Source organism: Gallinula chloropus, assembly GCF_964237585.1.
Source record: "Gallinula chloropus genome assembly, chromosome: 2".
NCBI classification, from domain to species: domain Eukaryota; kingdom Metazoa; phylum Chordata; class Aves; order Gruiformes; family Rallidae; genus Gallinula; species Gallinula chloropus.
The window spans coordinates 48693215-48706180 of record NC_140086.1 but is presented as its reverse complement, the minus strand read 5'-3'; the positions used below and the strand labels follow the sequence as shown (position 1 = coordinate 48706180).

General features: G+C 47.7%; 1 protein-coding gene across 1 annotated transcript in view; it reads right to left on the bottom strand.

Annotated features, from left to right (window-relative positions):
* Positions 1–10735, bottom strand: part of CDH2 (cadherin 2) — a gene marked incomplete at its 5' end in the record, with an annotated part of 117289 nt that extends 106554 nt beyond the window's left edge. The window contains one exon of the mRNA XM_084260396.1: positions 10661–10735. Within this exon, the coding sequence (XP_084116522.1) occupies positions 10661–10735 (75 nt within the window). The remainder of the gene's footprint in view (positions 1–10660) is intronic.
* Between the last annotated feature and the right edge of the window lie 2231 nt (positions 10736–12966).

The window sequence follows — 12966 nt, the reverse complement described above, 5'->3', positions numbered from 1 at the left end:
AATGCCTTTTTATTAAGAAACATAATACAGCATTTGGAAACTGGTTTGTTCTGTAGTGCTGCGTGTTCAGAAGATACTTCTGATGCTAAGTTTGTTGCCTACTTGGAAAAAAACCTACCATCCCATTTTCTGTGGCAAAGGACTAAGATTTCTTTTCAGTGGATTGTTTTTGTCTCATTTTAGCACTGCACAAGACAACAGCCCACCTTACATGTGGCTAAGTGACCATACATGGCAAAACCCCTTTCACGTCGCACAAGGCAGGTAGGCCGGCTCCCACGCCAACCTGGGCTGAGATACATCGGAGCAATTGAGAGGCCTCCCGCAATCTCAAACACGCCTACGCGCCAAGTAAAGGCTGCCCATGTGCACACCCAGATGTAGTTTATGGTCTTTGACAGCACAAGCAACTGTGCTGCTATATCATACCTAAATCTGATCAAGGATTAAATTAGACTTTGCTTTTTTACTTTCCCAGATGGGCTTCCATCAAGAAGACCTACTCAAGGCCATGTAAGCATGTCTGCATACACTTGGCAAAGTAAGGCCTACACACAAAAGAAGGGCGGGGGGGGAGGAAAGAAAAGAAAGAAAAGGAAAAAAGGAGAAAGGTGGAATAATGGTGTTATACCCGTGTACTGTAATAACCTTGGGGAAAGATCATTAGCAAAGGTGGGACAGGAATATCTCAAACCAGAAGTGTTTCCTGAGGGGAAGTGAGATTGGGCAGAAGCGTAACCTCTTCTGTGAAATGCATGGCCAATTCAGCATGCCAACCCCTATCAGAATAACTTAATCACTAATACAGGAAGGAATTCCTCACACTTCGAGCTGCTCTTACGCCAACAAGGCCCTAACTAAGCAGCTCAACACTGACACTAGCAAAAAAAAAAAGTATTTAAAAAAATATTAATATTACTAACTCCCAAGGTAACGCACTACCTAGGTAAAGTGCCTGGTAAAAGAACTTGTAAATACCAAGTGTCAGGTTAATTTAAATTGTGCTGTAGATTTGTGATTTATATACTGCATGGGTATCCCACCTGTGTACTCCTGAACTTGAAAATGTTCATATGGGGTCCCTGAAGAGAAAGTAAGCATAAAGCAACAGTTCAAGCTACCACAAGGCAATGTTACCTGCAAAGCTAGAAGCTGGGTCTGTAGCTAAGTTCCAACAGTCCCTTTACACATTGAGTTTTTAAGAATAAAAAGACAGGTAATCAAACATAATCATGATTCCAGTTTCCTCAACTCTAGAACTCAAATCACAGGTTTGATAAGGGTTCCACAATTTAAAATAGTAAGACTCGTTTAAATTACTGTACATAAGGTGACCTCAAATGCAATGGAGAAGAAAAAAAAAAAAAAAATAGCCTTTCATGTTATCTTTGAAACATAAAGGTCCTGGGTGGGCACAGCTGAGGAGATAGCAGGATTTTAACAAGTCTGCACTGATGTGTCTGGGAATCTTTCAGCCTTTCCAGCAATCTATATGTACTAAACAGCTCTTATAAACTGAAACAATGCCCACTGAAACAAAGGCTGGGGGACATGAATAGAGAGCCTTCTTTATTCTTTCATTTGCAGCCATCAATTTTATCCGTAGACAAAAGACTGTACTCTGCTCTCCAAAAACAGCCCTTTGTCAAGATTGTTTGAGAATAAAAACACAAGGGAAGGAAGAATTCAAATTTTCAGCAATTCTTAATCGCCCTATGTTAAGCATTTTGAATTAAGCAGAAGTTGTATCTTCAGACACGCTGGGTCATAACAAGTTCAGCCCAAGAGTACTGCAAGACTTAAACCATTTTAACTCTAAGCAACAGAGGATACTGAAATGTTTTTATCCCCTTATCTGGGGCAAAAGGGGAAACCTAGTGAAGATTATGGGGCATGTTATTGTAATTTACAGGATTTTGTGTGATTAGTACAATTCCCAAGACTATTTCAAGCATAAGATAATATTACTTGTACATTCATCTACAGAAGGACACTACTTAAAAAACCTATCTTTTAAGATGGAAAGCCTTAGCTTGTACCCATATAAAACCTACTTAATGGAGTTACGAAGCTTTGAACAAGCTCAGCTCTTGGAAAAATTCTCAAGTACTAACAGACTTTGCTAAAGCAAAACAGTGTTACTACAGAGAAAGTATGTTGTCTTTCTCCTCCTTTACGGCTTATTTAGTAATTTTTAACTGCAAAATGAGTAAGAAGCATTACTATCTCCAGATGCTAAAGACCTAACACCTAGTCAAATGTGGTGTCACATCATGCATATAAACTCAGTACTGTAGATTTCAAATTAAATGCAATAGTCAAACTGCAATTATGAAGCACGGCGATGTAAATTAGAAGTCCGCTGTCAAAGTTATTATTCAATCAATTAAAGGAATTGGCTGTTTCAACATAGTTGTGGCAGTTAAACCTGCCATTTTCATACCCTGCTATTTCATATCTAGATCTCTGAGTTTCTAGAAACACGCCGTTTAATGTCAAGGTTGTCCAGCTCAACTGAAAAAAAAAAACCAAACACAAAACCACCCCAAACAAGCCAACAAACAACCTGTTGACAATCTCAACTTCGTAATTCTACGGGATTCAAATTTACATCTTTTTCTAAACAGCACCAGTAAAGTCTTCCAACAATATAGGCCTCACACTTGTGAAAAGATTGTAAATTAAAACAAGAATAAAACCAGACAGGACTGCTCCGCTAGTGTTGACAGTTCTGGACTAACACCTCTTTGCAATTTCCATACTTTCTAAAAAGTAGCCACATTTAGAATGCAAATCTGTAAAGAAACATCTATTTAAAAATGCAAGCTCACCACACGCCTGTAGAAGCAATTTGGTATCACAACGCGCATCCTAAATTTGCAGAATTAGGCTCTTAAACACAGCTTTCAAACAGGGCTGATCCTGTTCTCTCTGCATACACCATACATGACTGGAGCTCTCTAGCAGCTATTAATCTGAACTATTGAAGTCTGTTTTTCCACTGTTTACATCTGCATATACAACATCAGATTTCTTAACATTGATTGTACCAACATGCAAGGCAAATTGTTTTTAAAAACTGGTTTCTTTTATGCTCAGTGGAGCTTACTCCTATAGGAAAATGAGCCTAAGTAGTAAAATGGGAAATGGAGGAGTATGTATGCATCAGAGAAAAATATCATACTATACAGTTATGATGGGACATCATCCAATTCCAGCCAATTCACGGGGCATTATTGTGCGAAGCTCAAAACAACGTCTGACATAATTATATGTATGACAGGGCAGGAACAGGGTATTTGAGCTCTCCCTGATTAATAACCAGTATTATTGCAATTATGACAGTAATGTTCAACTTAAGCACAGATCACAGAAACACTTCTGATTGTTTAAAGACTGGGTGTTTCCTCATTAATTTAAAGGCCAAGATGGTACCCAACACTCCTTCACAACCAAAGTAACTCTAAGGATTATTCCATCCACTTTGAGTTTTGTGTACAGGCATCACCTGACATAGCAGGTGTCAAGGTGCAAGGTGGGTCATATTTTATGACGACCTTCTGCTGACGACCTTAAGGCACATGAAATATACTCTGCAGGATGACAGACACCATGTCTGAAATGCTCTAGATGCTAAACTTGGAAACATTCAGCAACACCCTCTTAATCACTGACTTTCTACACAGAAGAGCTGCAACAGTTTATAACCTCACGATACTCAGGACACCAGCAAATGTAGTCAAGTACAATTTGTTTTCAAATGTAGACTGCAACTGGAGAGCAAGAAAAGTGCCTTTTATTCACATTGTTCTGGAAGCCAAAAGCTTCCAAAGTGGGTGCCAAGCTACATCCTCCCAGGGGTCATTCAGTTACACCAGAAAGGGCTTTCGCTGTGCCTTCTTCACTTCTAATAAGCACTCCACAAAACAGGAGATTTCAGATCAGAAAATCCAGCTTCTTAAACTAAGACTTAAAGTTCACACACACTTCCCCAAAATAAAATAATCTCCAACTTTTATGCTACCATCTGGTTTAAAACAAGTCGCCTTAAACCACCACAGGTTACAGCAAGCTTTAAAAATCAGAGAGTCTCATAAACTGTGTTCCTAACTTCTTCCGTTAACCACAACCAGGAGACAACAGGGACTCAGTTCAAAACACTGGGACATGTATTGGCGTATCTGACAGCTGAAAACTGTAACCCAGCCTGGACTTTCTCCTTCCCCTAACTAGAACATGAAGCATCACATTTTCCAAGACAAGTGCTTCTCCAGACAAGCCACAGCTCCTCAGAAAAAGAAATCTTAAAGTTTCAACTGCAGTAATAAATGCAAAAAATGGAATTTCTGTAAGTCTAAGTCACGTTTCCTAATATAAAAGAAAATCCAAACACCCAAATCTGTTTTACTACACATTCTTGTTTCTCTAGGAGAGGAAACCACCTCTTCTCTCCAATTTGATAACTGCCATTGTATCACTCACACTGACCATCTCTGCCCACCAAAACTGCTGCTCATGCGTACAGGAGGATGCTGCTGTGTTTCCCCGACCTTAGGGGGAGGCTTTGCCAAGGCCTATCTGGAAGAAACCTTTTGGGGGATCACAAAATTTTAACTATGTCTTCAGCTGCTGGGTGATAATTATATGCTAATTATAAGGAACAGAGGAGTCCTTAGAGGAGTCTGTTGGTAAAAATATATTTTAAATATGTCAAGGAGTGCCTAGAGGAGAGGATAACTGTGCCTTTTGGAAACACGGTATTTAATTAAATACACGGATACTGTCTAAAACCACATAGTTTAGGTGAAGTGTTGAAAAGATTTGGCAATGACGCACCTTCCATCTTGGAGGTCGCTGATACTGTATCTGTTTTCGTAAGCCACTTAAAAACTTCCCCTTTTCACTCAGAGGGAGCTCCCGTGATCTTTCAGTGACAGCCATAGGATCAAATCAAGTGATGAAGCACACAGATTTGGTCACATAGCTGTCTGGGTGAACAGCAGCACTGCCTGACACCCAGGTGAAAAAGGTCCCTCTTAGATCACTCATAAACATGCTTTAGCTGGTCTTGTTCAGCCTGGAGAAAAGAAGGCTGTGGGGGGACCCCATTGCAGCCTTCCAGTACCTGAAGGGAACATACAAACACGAGGGGAATCAACTTTTTAAAAGGGTAGACAATGGCAGGACAAGGGGGAATGGATTAAAACTAAAGGAAGGAAGGTTTAGATTAGATATTAGGGGTAAGGGTTTTTTACAGAGAGAGTGGTGAGGTGCTGGAACAGGCTGCCCAGAGAGGTGGTGGATGCCCCGTCCCTGGAGGTGTTCAAGGCCAGGTTGGATGGGGCCCTGGGCAACCTTGTGTAGATCCAGGCCTGGAGGTTGTTGTCCCTGCCTGTGGCAGAGGGGGTGGAGCTCTATGATCCCTGGGGTCCCTTCCAACCCAGACCACTCTGTGATTCTATGATTTAGCAAAATATAAATGAATCCTCCCTAGACTCACCCCACGATAAGGCACACCACCTTTTTTCCTCTCAAGACTCACTTCTACATACGTAACTACTATTAATTCAGCCAATCAGTGGGTCTCAGTCCAATGGTAGTTGAGTAGAAGTGCTATTTTAATTGCTATTCCAAAGGATGTTAAGTATTCCTTCTGCTTTCATCCCTCTCCACCCCTGATACGTCTCACTGCATCTCATGTGCAACTAGTGCCACTGGGTTGGCTAGTGGAAGTACGGGGGATATTCAATAAGGACATTATGGGTTCCTCCTATGCTGTCTAACCAAAAAAAAAAAAACAATTTAAAAGAAAAATGCCTGGGAACATTCGAGGTTATGTAGCCTCTGGGGACCAGACTCATGCTTTGTATGTGCACACTCTCTGAAATAAATTAAATTTTCATCCTAATTGGAGTGCTGGTGAACCACTCGAAACTACTACAAGTTTTCAAAACTTTTTTTTTCAAACCTAAAAAAAAGCATTTACAAAAGAAGTGTGAGGCAGAAAGACATTTGAACTGGTAAATGACCCTCTAACTCAGGCAGGATGAGCCATTCAACAATTCCTGTTCCTTACCACATGTCAAAAAGTCCCTTACGCAAGACTGCATTGAGTAAAAATAACATTACGCACAATTTCCTCAAGCTATTTTTAAATATACACATGTACTTCTGTCACAATTAAATTGATTTGTATGTTACAGTTTTCAGTTATTAAAAAACCCCTAATAAATGAAATTATTGACATAAAAGCGTCATTGGAACTAATTAAGATGGGACATGACAGGGCTTTTCCAGTGATGTTTCTGGGAGTTCCTCCAATTTCTGGGAGCAGAAAGAAATGGCAAGGTTTTTAAATTACATGCTCTTGACTACATGTAGTTCAAAAATATCATTTTGGGCAATATTTTAAAAACTGGTATCATAAAAACTAAGCAATTCTACCTACAAAGAGAGAGAGCAGCTGAAGGCTTTCTTAGAAAACACACATTTATTAAAAAATACATAAATTGACAACATATACCTTCTGCTAAATCAGCATCACATGCATTTCTGAGCTTGCTACAATATCTCCTCAGATAATCAGAACTTGTTTAATACACAAAATTATCTGTTTTGTCAACCAATGATTTCAATTCCAAAAATGCAGTCGATTTATGCGACCTTATCTATCCTATAATAGATGTTAAAACGTTGTTTTTTGCTTTTAAAGTATTTTTACAAAATAAATTTTACAAGTAGTATCTCCAGTTTAATATCCAAAAAAAAGATACTTTGAACTTTTTTCTTCAATCCTGCAATTACCTGAATTTTGAGGACGCATCAGTGGTATGACTATCACCTAGACCAGACAGACCAGGATTAAAGACCTCTCTGTTGCAATATCCCACCACATTTAATTTCTCACATAGATTATTTAAAGACAAAACAAAAGCAGAACAGAAAGATCCACAACTGAAAAAACTGTGCCTGTGCCACTCGTGGAACTCTCCTGTTCTGGGACTTATTAAAAGTGTTGTAAAGCACATTCAGTTCACTTTGAAAGGAGTTAATGAATGATGTTGGAGTCTGATTTGTTGAAGAGAGACACACTGAAACTGATTTTTGTGCTTATACAATCAGACAGCTACTATATTACTTAAAAACAGACTGATTTAGAAAACCCCCCACCAAACAGTAATCAAAGACACGGCTATATTATGAGAGACGGAAGATGCACCCGCAAGAGGAAAATCTCATTGCCATTTCTGCACAAAAACCATGTTAATATGCCTCACCCCAGATTCTGCCAGCAACTACTGCTGGGGGTGATTACAAAAGGGGTGTAGTTGGCAAGAAATGCCATCGCCAGATTCTCAGCAGAGGCAGCCTAGCAGGAGTGTCATTTAAGGTAGTGGCTTTATCACCTGGATACATTCACTAAGACCTGGAATAAGACCAAAAGTGCCTGCAGAGAGTAATAACTTACGTCCTCTGCCATTGCCATTTGAATTCGAACCAGTCACCTAAGCACAAAAGGCTCCAGAACTGCTTTAATGTTTGCTTGTTTCTGATTTAGAAATGGACCACATCCTCAGAGTGATCCCATCACCTTATACATTAAAGAAGGAAAAAAAAAAAAAAAAAAAAATCCTTTCTTGAGCACTTAGTTTCTACTCCCCTTTCCAGTTCATTTCTAACTGACAGTAGCTTCATTCCTGTAAATTCATGCTAGCTTCTCCACTCCTTCAATCCTGTTCTTATCCCACTTCCAAAAACTTGAAGTTTTGGCCAGAAAAGTAACCCTTGCTCCTCTTACCCTCTCTGTCAGGTATTTGGTTGTTGTGTTTGGTTGGGTTTTCCTGCATAATACTTCTAGATTCATACTGATCCATTAACCATCAAAATAAAGCACAGTTTTCATTCTCTTATGTCACATGCACATTACATATTGCCAAAAAATTTAAACCCCTATTTCCTGAACATAAACAGCACACAAAGATCTGCTTTAAAACCAGCTTCCAGTTATGATCTTCCAAGTAATTCCGTAATAACGGCTTTTCTACATCACTGACAAACAGCGAAGTGATCGGTAACTCCAGAAGAATAAAGGTAGATAGCTCTTGCGTCGTAAAGGGGAAAAACAAAGTAGAAAGGTTCAGCATTTCGAAAGAACCTGATACACATAATCTACAAACCAAAAGTAATAGGTATGATCACGGGGGGGAGGAAAAAAAGTTAGTGCTGCATCTGTCTTGCGAGGCTTCTTTGCAGTATGCATGAAAGGAGGAGGGAAAAAAAAAAAGAAAAGCTTTTTAAATGAAAGTGTTGTACAGACACAGGTCTATAAATCTGATTTCATACCCAAGTTCCAATTTTGTTACACACTATTAAAAATCAACCCTAACCTGATTTAATGGATACCCAAACAAGGGGGAAATTGGATTCCCCAACCGTAACGTGCCAGTGACACTGAGTGATACATAAAAGCAATACCGCCAGTTCCTGTCCTTAATTCATAGCTTGTGCTTTAATTTCAAACCTGCCCTGGGTAGAGGGAAAAAAAAAAAAAAAGAAGGAATAAAAGCTTACTGCAGAATTTGTGCTTTAAAGATTTATTGAGATAGAAGACTAAACAGAACCGAAGGCACGTAGAATAAACAGCACATAAGGGCTTGGGATAAAAAAGGGGGGGGGGGAAGCGCGGCGGGGGAGGGTGGGGGGAAGAAGCTGCCTGTGCAGATTTGCCAAGATACAAGGATACGGGCTGGGGGGGGGGGGGGGGGGGGGGGGGGGGTTGATAAAAAAGAAACAAACCCAACCAAAAAAAATCCAGGAGTACAAGCCCCATTACAGCCCACCCCCAAACCAACCCAGCCCCACAGCCGCCTGGAAGCGGCGCATCACAAGTTTCTGAAGAGAGCGGCTGCCTTCAGAAGGAAGCCGCTCAAGCCCAGCGGACACTCCCGTGTCACGCCAGCCAGCCCCGTGTCCTGTGAAGACTCAAGGGAGAAAAATCCCCGGCTGCCGTGAAGCCGCGTTTCAGCACCTCGCAACCCTCGGGAGTGGTTTAGAAACTGCGGGGAAGGGCTGAACCTCCCGGGAACCCCGTGAGGGGACGGGGGGAAGGGGAAACACGGGGAAGAACGGGACGAGCGGGCTCCTCCTGCCCCCGTTGCGGCGGCGGAGGCGGCGGGGCGGGCGGGGGCAGCGGTTGCGCTGCACCATGGACAGTGGCTGCCGCCGCCTCCCCCTGCCCTGCGCCAGCCGCTGCGGGCGCGGCGGGAGGGCGCCGCGGCAGCCCCGGCACCTCGTCCCCGCTACCGGCCTCGCCTCAACTCGCTCCCCCGGCCCGCCAGAAATGCCCCAACCGTAAATACCATTAAGAGGCGATGATCTGCGCCATCTGTCCCTCAGACTTACCGCCCTCGCCACCCCCAGCGCCGCGCCGAGTTCAACAACCACAAAGCGGGGGGGGGGGGGGGAACCCACCGCCTCTCCCCACCTACCCCCGGCCTCCGCTCGGGGTCCCCCCCGGCTTCTCGCTCGTTCCGGACACCCTCCGCCGCCGGAGCGGAGCCCAGCCCAACCGCCGCCCCGCAGGCGCTGCCCTAGCTGCCCCAACCAGGATCCATCTTGTCGTCCCCATGGTCCCCACCCCCCCACTGCGTCCCGTCAGTCCCATCTCGCCCCAGACAGTCCCCCACCCCGGCAGGGGCGCCGGCCCACAGACCTCTACTTTCTCCACGGAGAGATGCACACGCCACCCCCAACTCCCCCCACCCCGCCGACGGTGCCTGGCGCTGCCCCCTGCCCCGCGGCTGCCAGCCCGGGACTCCGCCACTCGGGGCAGGTGGAGAACCCATCCGGGCCGCTCCGGCGAGGCCGCCCGGAGGAGGCAGCAGCAGGACTTTCATAATAATAAATAAAACACTTCGGAGCACGAGTTTGTCCCAGTGGAAATTCCCGTTAGCGGCAGGGGGTGGGGAAGCCCGGCGCCCAGGCAGAGGCTGATTAAATTCTTCCCGGGAAGGGATTAACGGGCACGGGAGACAGGAAGGGGGGCCGCAATTCCCCAGACGTCGAAGAAAGGCGAGGGGGCTGCCCCCCCGCCCGGTACCTCTCTGGTACCCCCACTCCCCCTTCCCCACGCAGGCGGAGGAGTTGATGTCCGCTCCGTCCCTCCACTCTGGTACTTTGTCCCCTTGCGTGCCGCGGGGCCGAGGTCCCATCTTCCTGCCAGCCGAGCGGACACTGGACAGTCCCCTCCCCGTTCCCCGGCACCTGCTCACCCCAAACCAAGGGGAAATCAACGTTCCCTCAGCAGCGGCGCCGCCGCCACCCCTCACATCCCGGGCCTCCCCCAGCCGGCCCCATGAACAAGCTTCCCACTCCCCAGAGCGCAGCGCCCGGGCTGCCCCCGAGCAGGTGGCTCCGCAAAAAGCGGCTACAAGCCGCTATGGGGCACCCCGGCCGCCGGGGCAGCGGTGGGTGCCGGCTTCTCCTACCCCCTCCCCGAAGCCTACACCTCAGAGACAGAGTCGTGTGCTGTTGTTGTTGTTCTCCCTCTCCGCCCCCCCCCCCCCCTCCCCAAGCAGCTCTCCCGCCTTCCCCGGGCACCTCCGCCCGCAGGGGAACAAAGAGACGCAGCCCGGCCCCGCTCCCCGCCGGCGGTACTTACCTGCTGTAGGGCCGCCAGAAGCATCAGCGCCAGCGGCGGCAGGATCCGCGGCGGCGCTCCCGCTAGCCGGCACATGGAGGCGAGGAGGGGCGGCGGCAGGGCGGCCCCCAGCAGTCCCGGAGCGCGGCTGGAGCCCGCGGAGCTGGGCAACGAGGAGGGTCGGGCAGCGGCAGCTGCCGGGGGCTGCGGAAAGCGTCTGCCCCCGCTTGCCGGAGCCGGCTGCCGCGGCGCTGGCTACCGGCTGCCGCTCTAGCTCATGGGCAACGATGCAGCGGGGGAAGAGAGAGACAGAGAGAGAGAGAGAGAGAGAGGGGCGGAGGATGGATGAAACTCAGCGCTGGGTCAGGCTGCTTTTCTCTCTGCCGAGCCCCCTCCGCGGTGCAGAGGGTGGGCAGGGAAGAGGAGGATGGGCGAACAAAAGGCTGTGAGATAAGAAAGAAGTAGTCGCTGCTGCTGCTGCGAGGCCGGTGCGGCGGCTCCCCTCGGCTGGCTGGCTGCCTTCCTCACGCCTGAATCGTGCCCGCCTCGCTCCTCCCGCCGATGCCCCCCAGCGAGCTCGGGCAGGCGGCTCCTCTCAGTGCCTCAGCCCGGGCGCGCCAGCACCGCCGCTCCGGCCCTAGCCCTGCTGCATGTTCGCCCCGCACTTTCTCTCTCCCTCTTTCTTCTCCTCCCTCCACCCCTCCCCCCGCACGCAAAACCCTCCGCTGAAGCACAATGATAACAATACCCCAGCAGCCTCTGCCTGCCGTGCGTGTGTGTATGCGCTCGCCCGGCGCTTGCCTGCCTCCCTGCCTGCTGCTGGCAGCTCCCCCTCCGCCTCCCGTCGCTCCCCGTCGGCCGCACGGCCAATGGGAACCGCACGGCACGGCGAGCGCCGGGGATCGCTGCTGCCCGCAAATAGTATTGCCCCTCCTCGGTCCCCAGAGAGCTGGGGCTGGGGGCTGCGGGCCTGGCGCCAGCGGCACCAATTCACCCGGCCACGCCGATGGCTAAGGGGGGTAGTGGGAAGGTGGGTGGGAATACAAAATAAATAAAATCCCAACCCACCAACTTGGCGTGCTACGGTTGTTTGGGGGGCAAGGGGACAACTTGTAGGGGAGGGACAGGCCCCTCTCCGCTGCGCTCAGTAGCGGACGGTGGATGCAGCGAGATGCTGCGGGGGCGCTGGCGGTGCCCAGCCCGGGGGCCCTGGGACGTCCAAGCCCATCACCGGTGCGCTGGCGACGCCGCAAGTTTCGCTCAACTGCTGCTGCTCAGCGAGTTAGCTTTTTACCCCCCACCCTCGTCTCGCTCCTGGCTTTGTTGTGAGGTTTTGGCTTGATTTTTTGGTTTTGGTGGTTTGTGGTTCGGTTTCCTCCTCCCCCCCCCCCCAAACTACCTGCTGAATTGTGTCAGCAAATATTTTCAAAGGCTTGGCCGGAGCTGCGGTCCGCGGGTTCAAAAATGTCAGCGTGCATAACGGAACTGGGGAGTGTTGCTGAGTGAACAGTTACAGAAGCAAGTATCAGTGCTGGGTCATTTGCAGAGCTGGCAAGGATTTTCTCTCGCCCACAGGTCACTGAGCAAAGTTGTTTTGTGTCCATGCATCAGAGCTCCCATCCTGGGACATAATAAGGGGAGGATTTGTAGGCATTGGCTCCTAGACAATCTCACGAAGCATTGATTCAAAATGGTGCATTATTTATTTTAAACCATCTTATTTTACACTTGAACTTGCAAGAAAAATACTCAGGTTTTTTTTTCCCTTGCTTTAGAAAAATAACGCAGAACGCCATGCTCATGTTTTGAAAAGAAGCAGCGGCTTTGCTTTTATATTTTGTCGGGGAAAGGCGGGGTAAGTATATGCTTGTACGATGCTGATTTCATTAGCTTCGAAATTTAAAACACCGGTCGCTTGTGAGCTGCGATGCAGCTGTTTACTCAAGTCAGGGGAGCGGGAGAAAAAGCCAAAACCGGGGTGGGGGGGAAGATGCCCGCCCGCCAGTGCCGGAGCTGGAGCTTGTGCCGGTGCCCCGCCGCCTCCGCGGGGCAGGGCAGGGCAGGGCCGGGCCGGGCCGGGCCGGCGGACAAGCCAGGCACCACCTGCAAGCGTTAAAAGTCAAATGAGAGTCAAGCGGAGGGAAGCAGCCCCAACTAGAAAAACAGCAACCATCACACTCTCTCCTACCCCCCGCTTCTCCCTGCCGATTTTAAAGTTGTAACCCGTGAGGTTGCAGTGAAGCCAACAGTTGTGAAGAACAATAAGGGAGGGAAACAGCGTCTGGTAGTGAGTTTCTGCATCAAGATTTAGTCTAGGACTGAGGGGA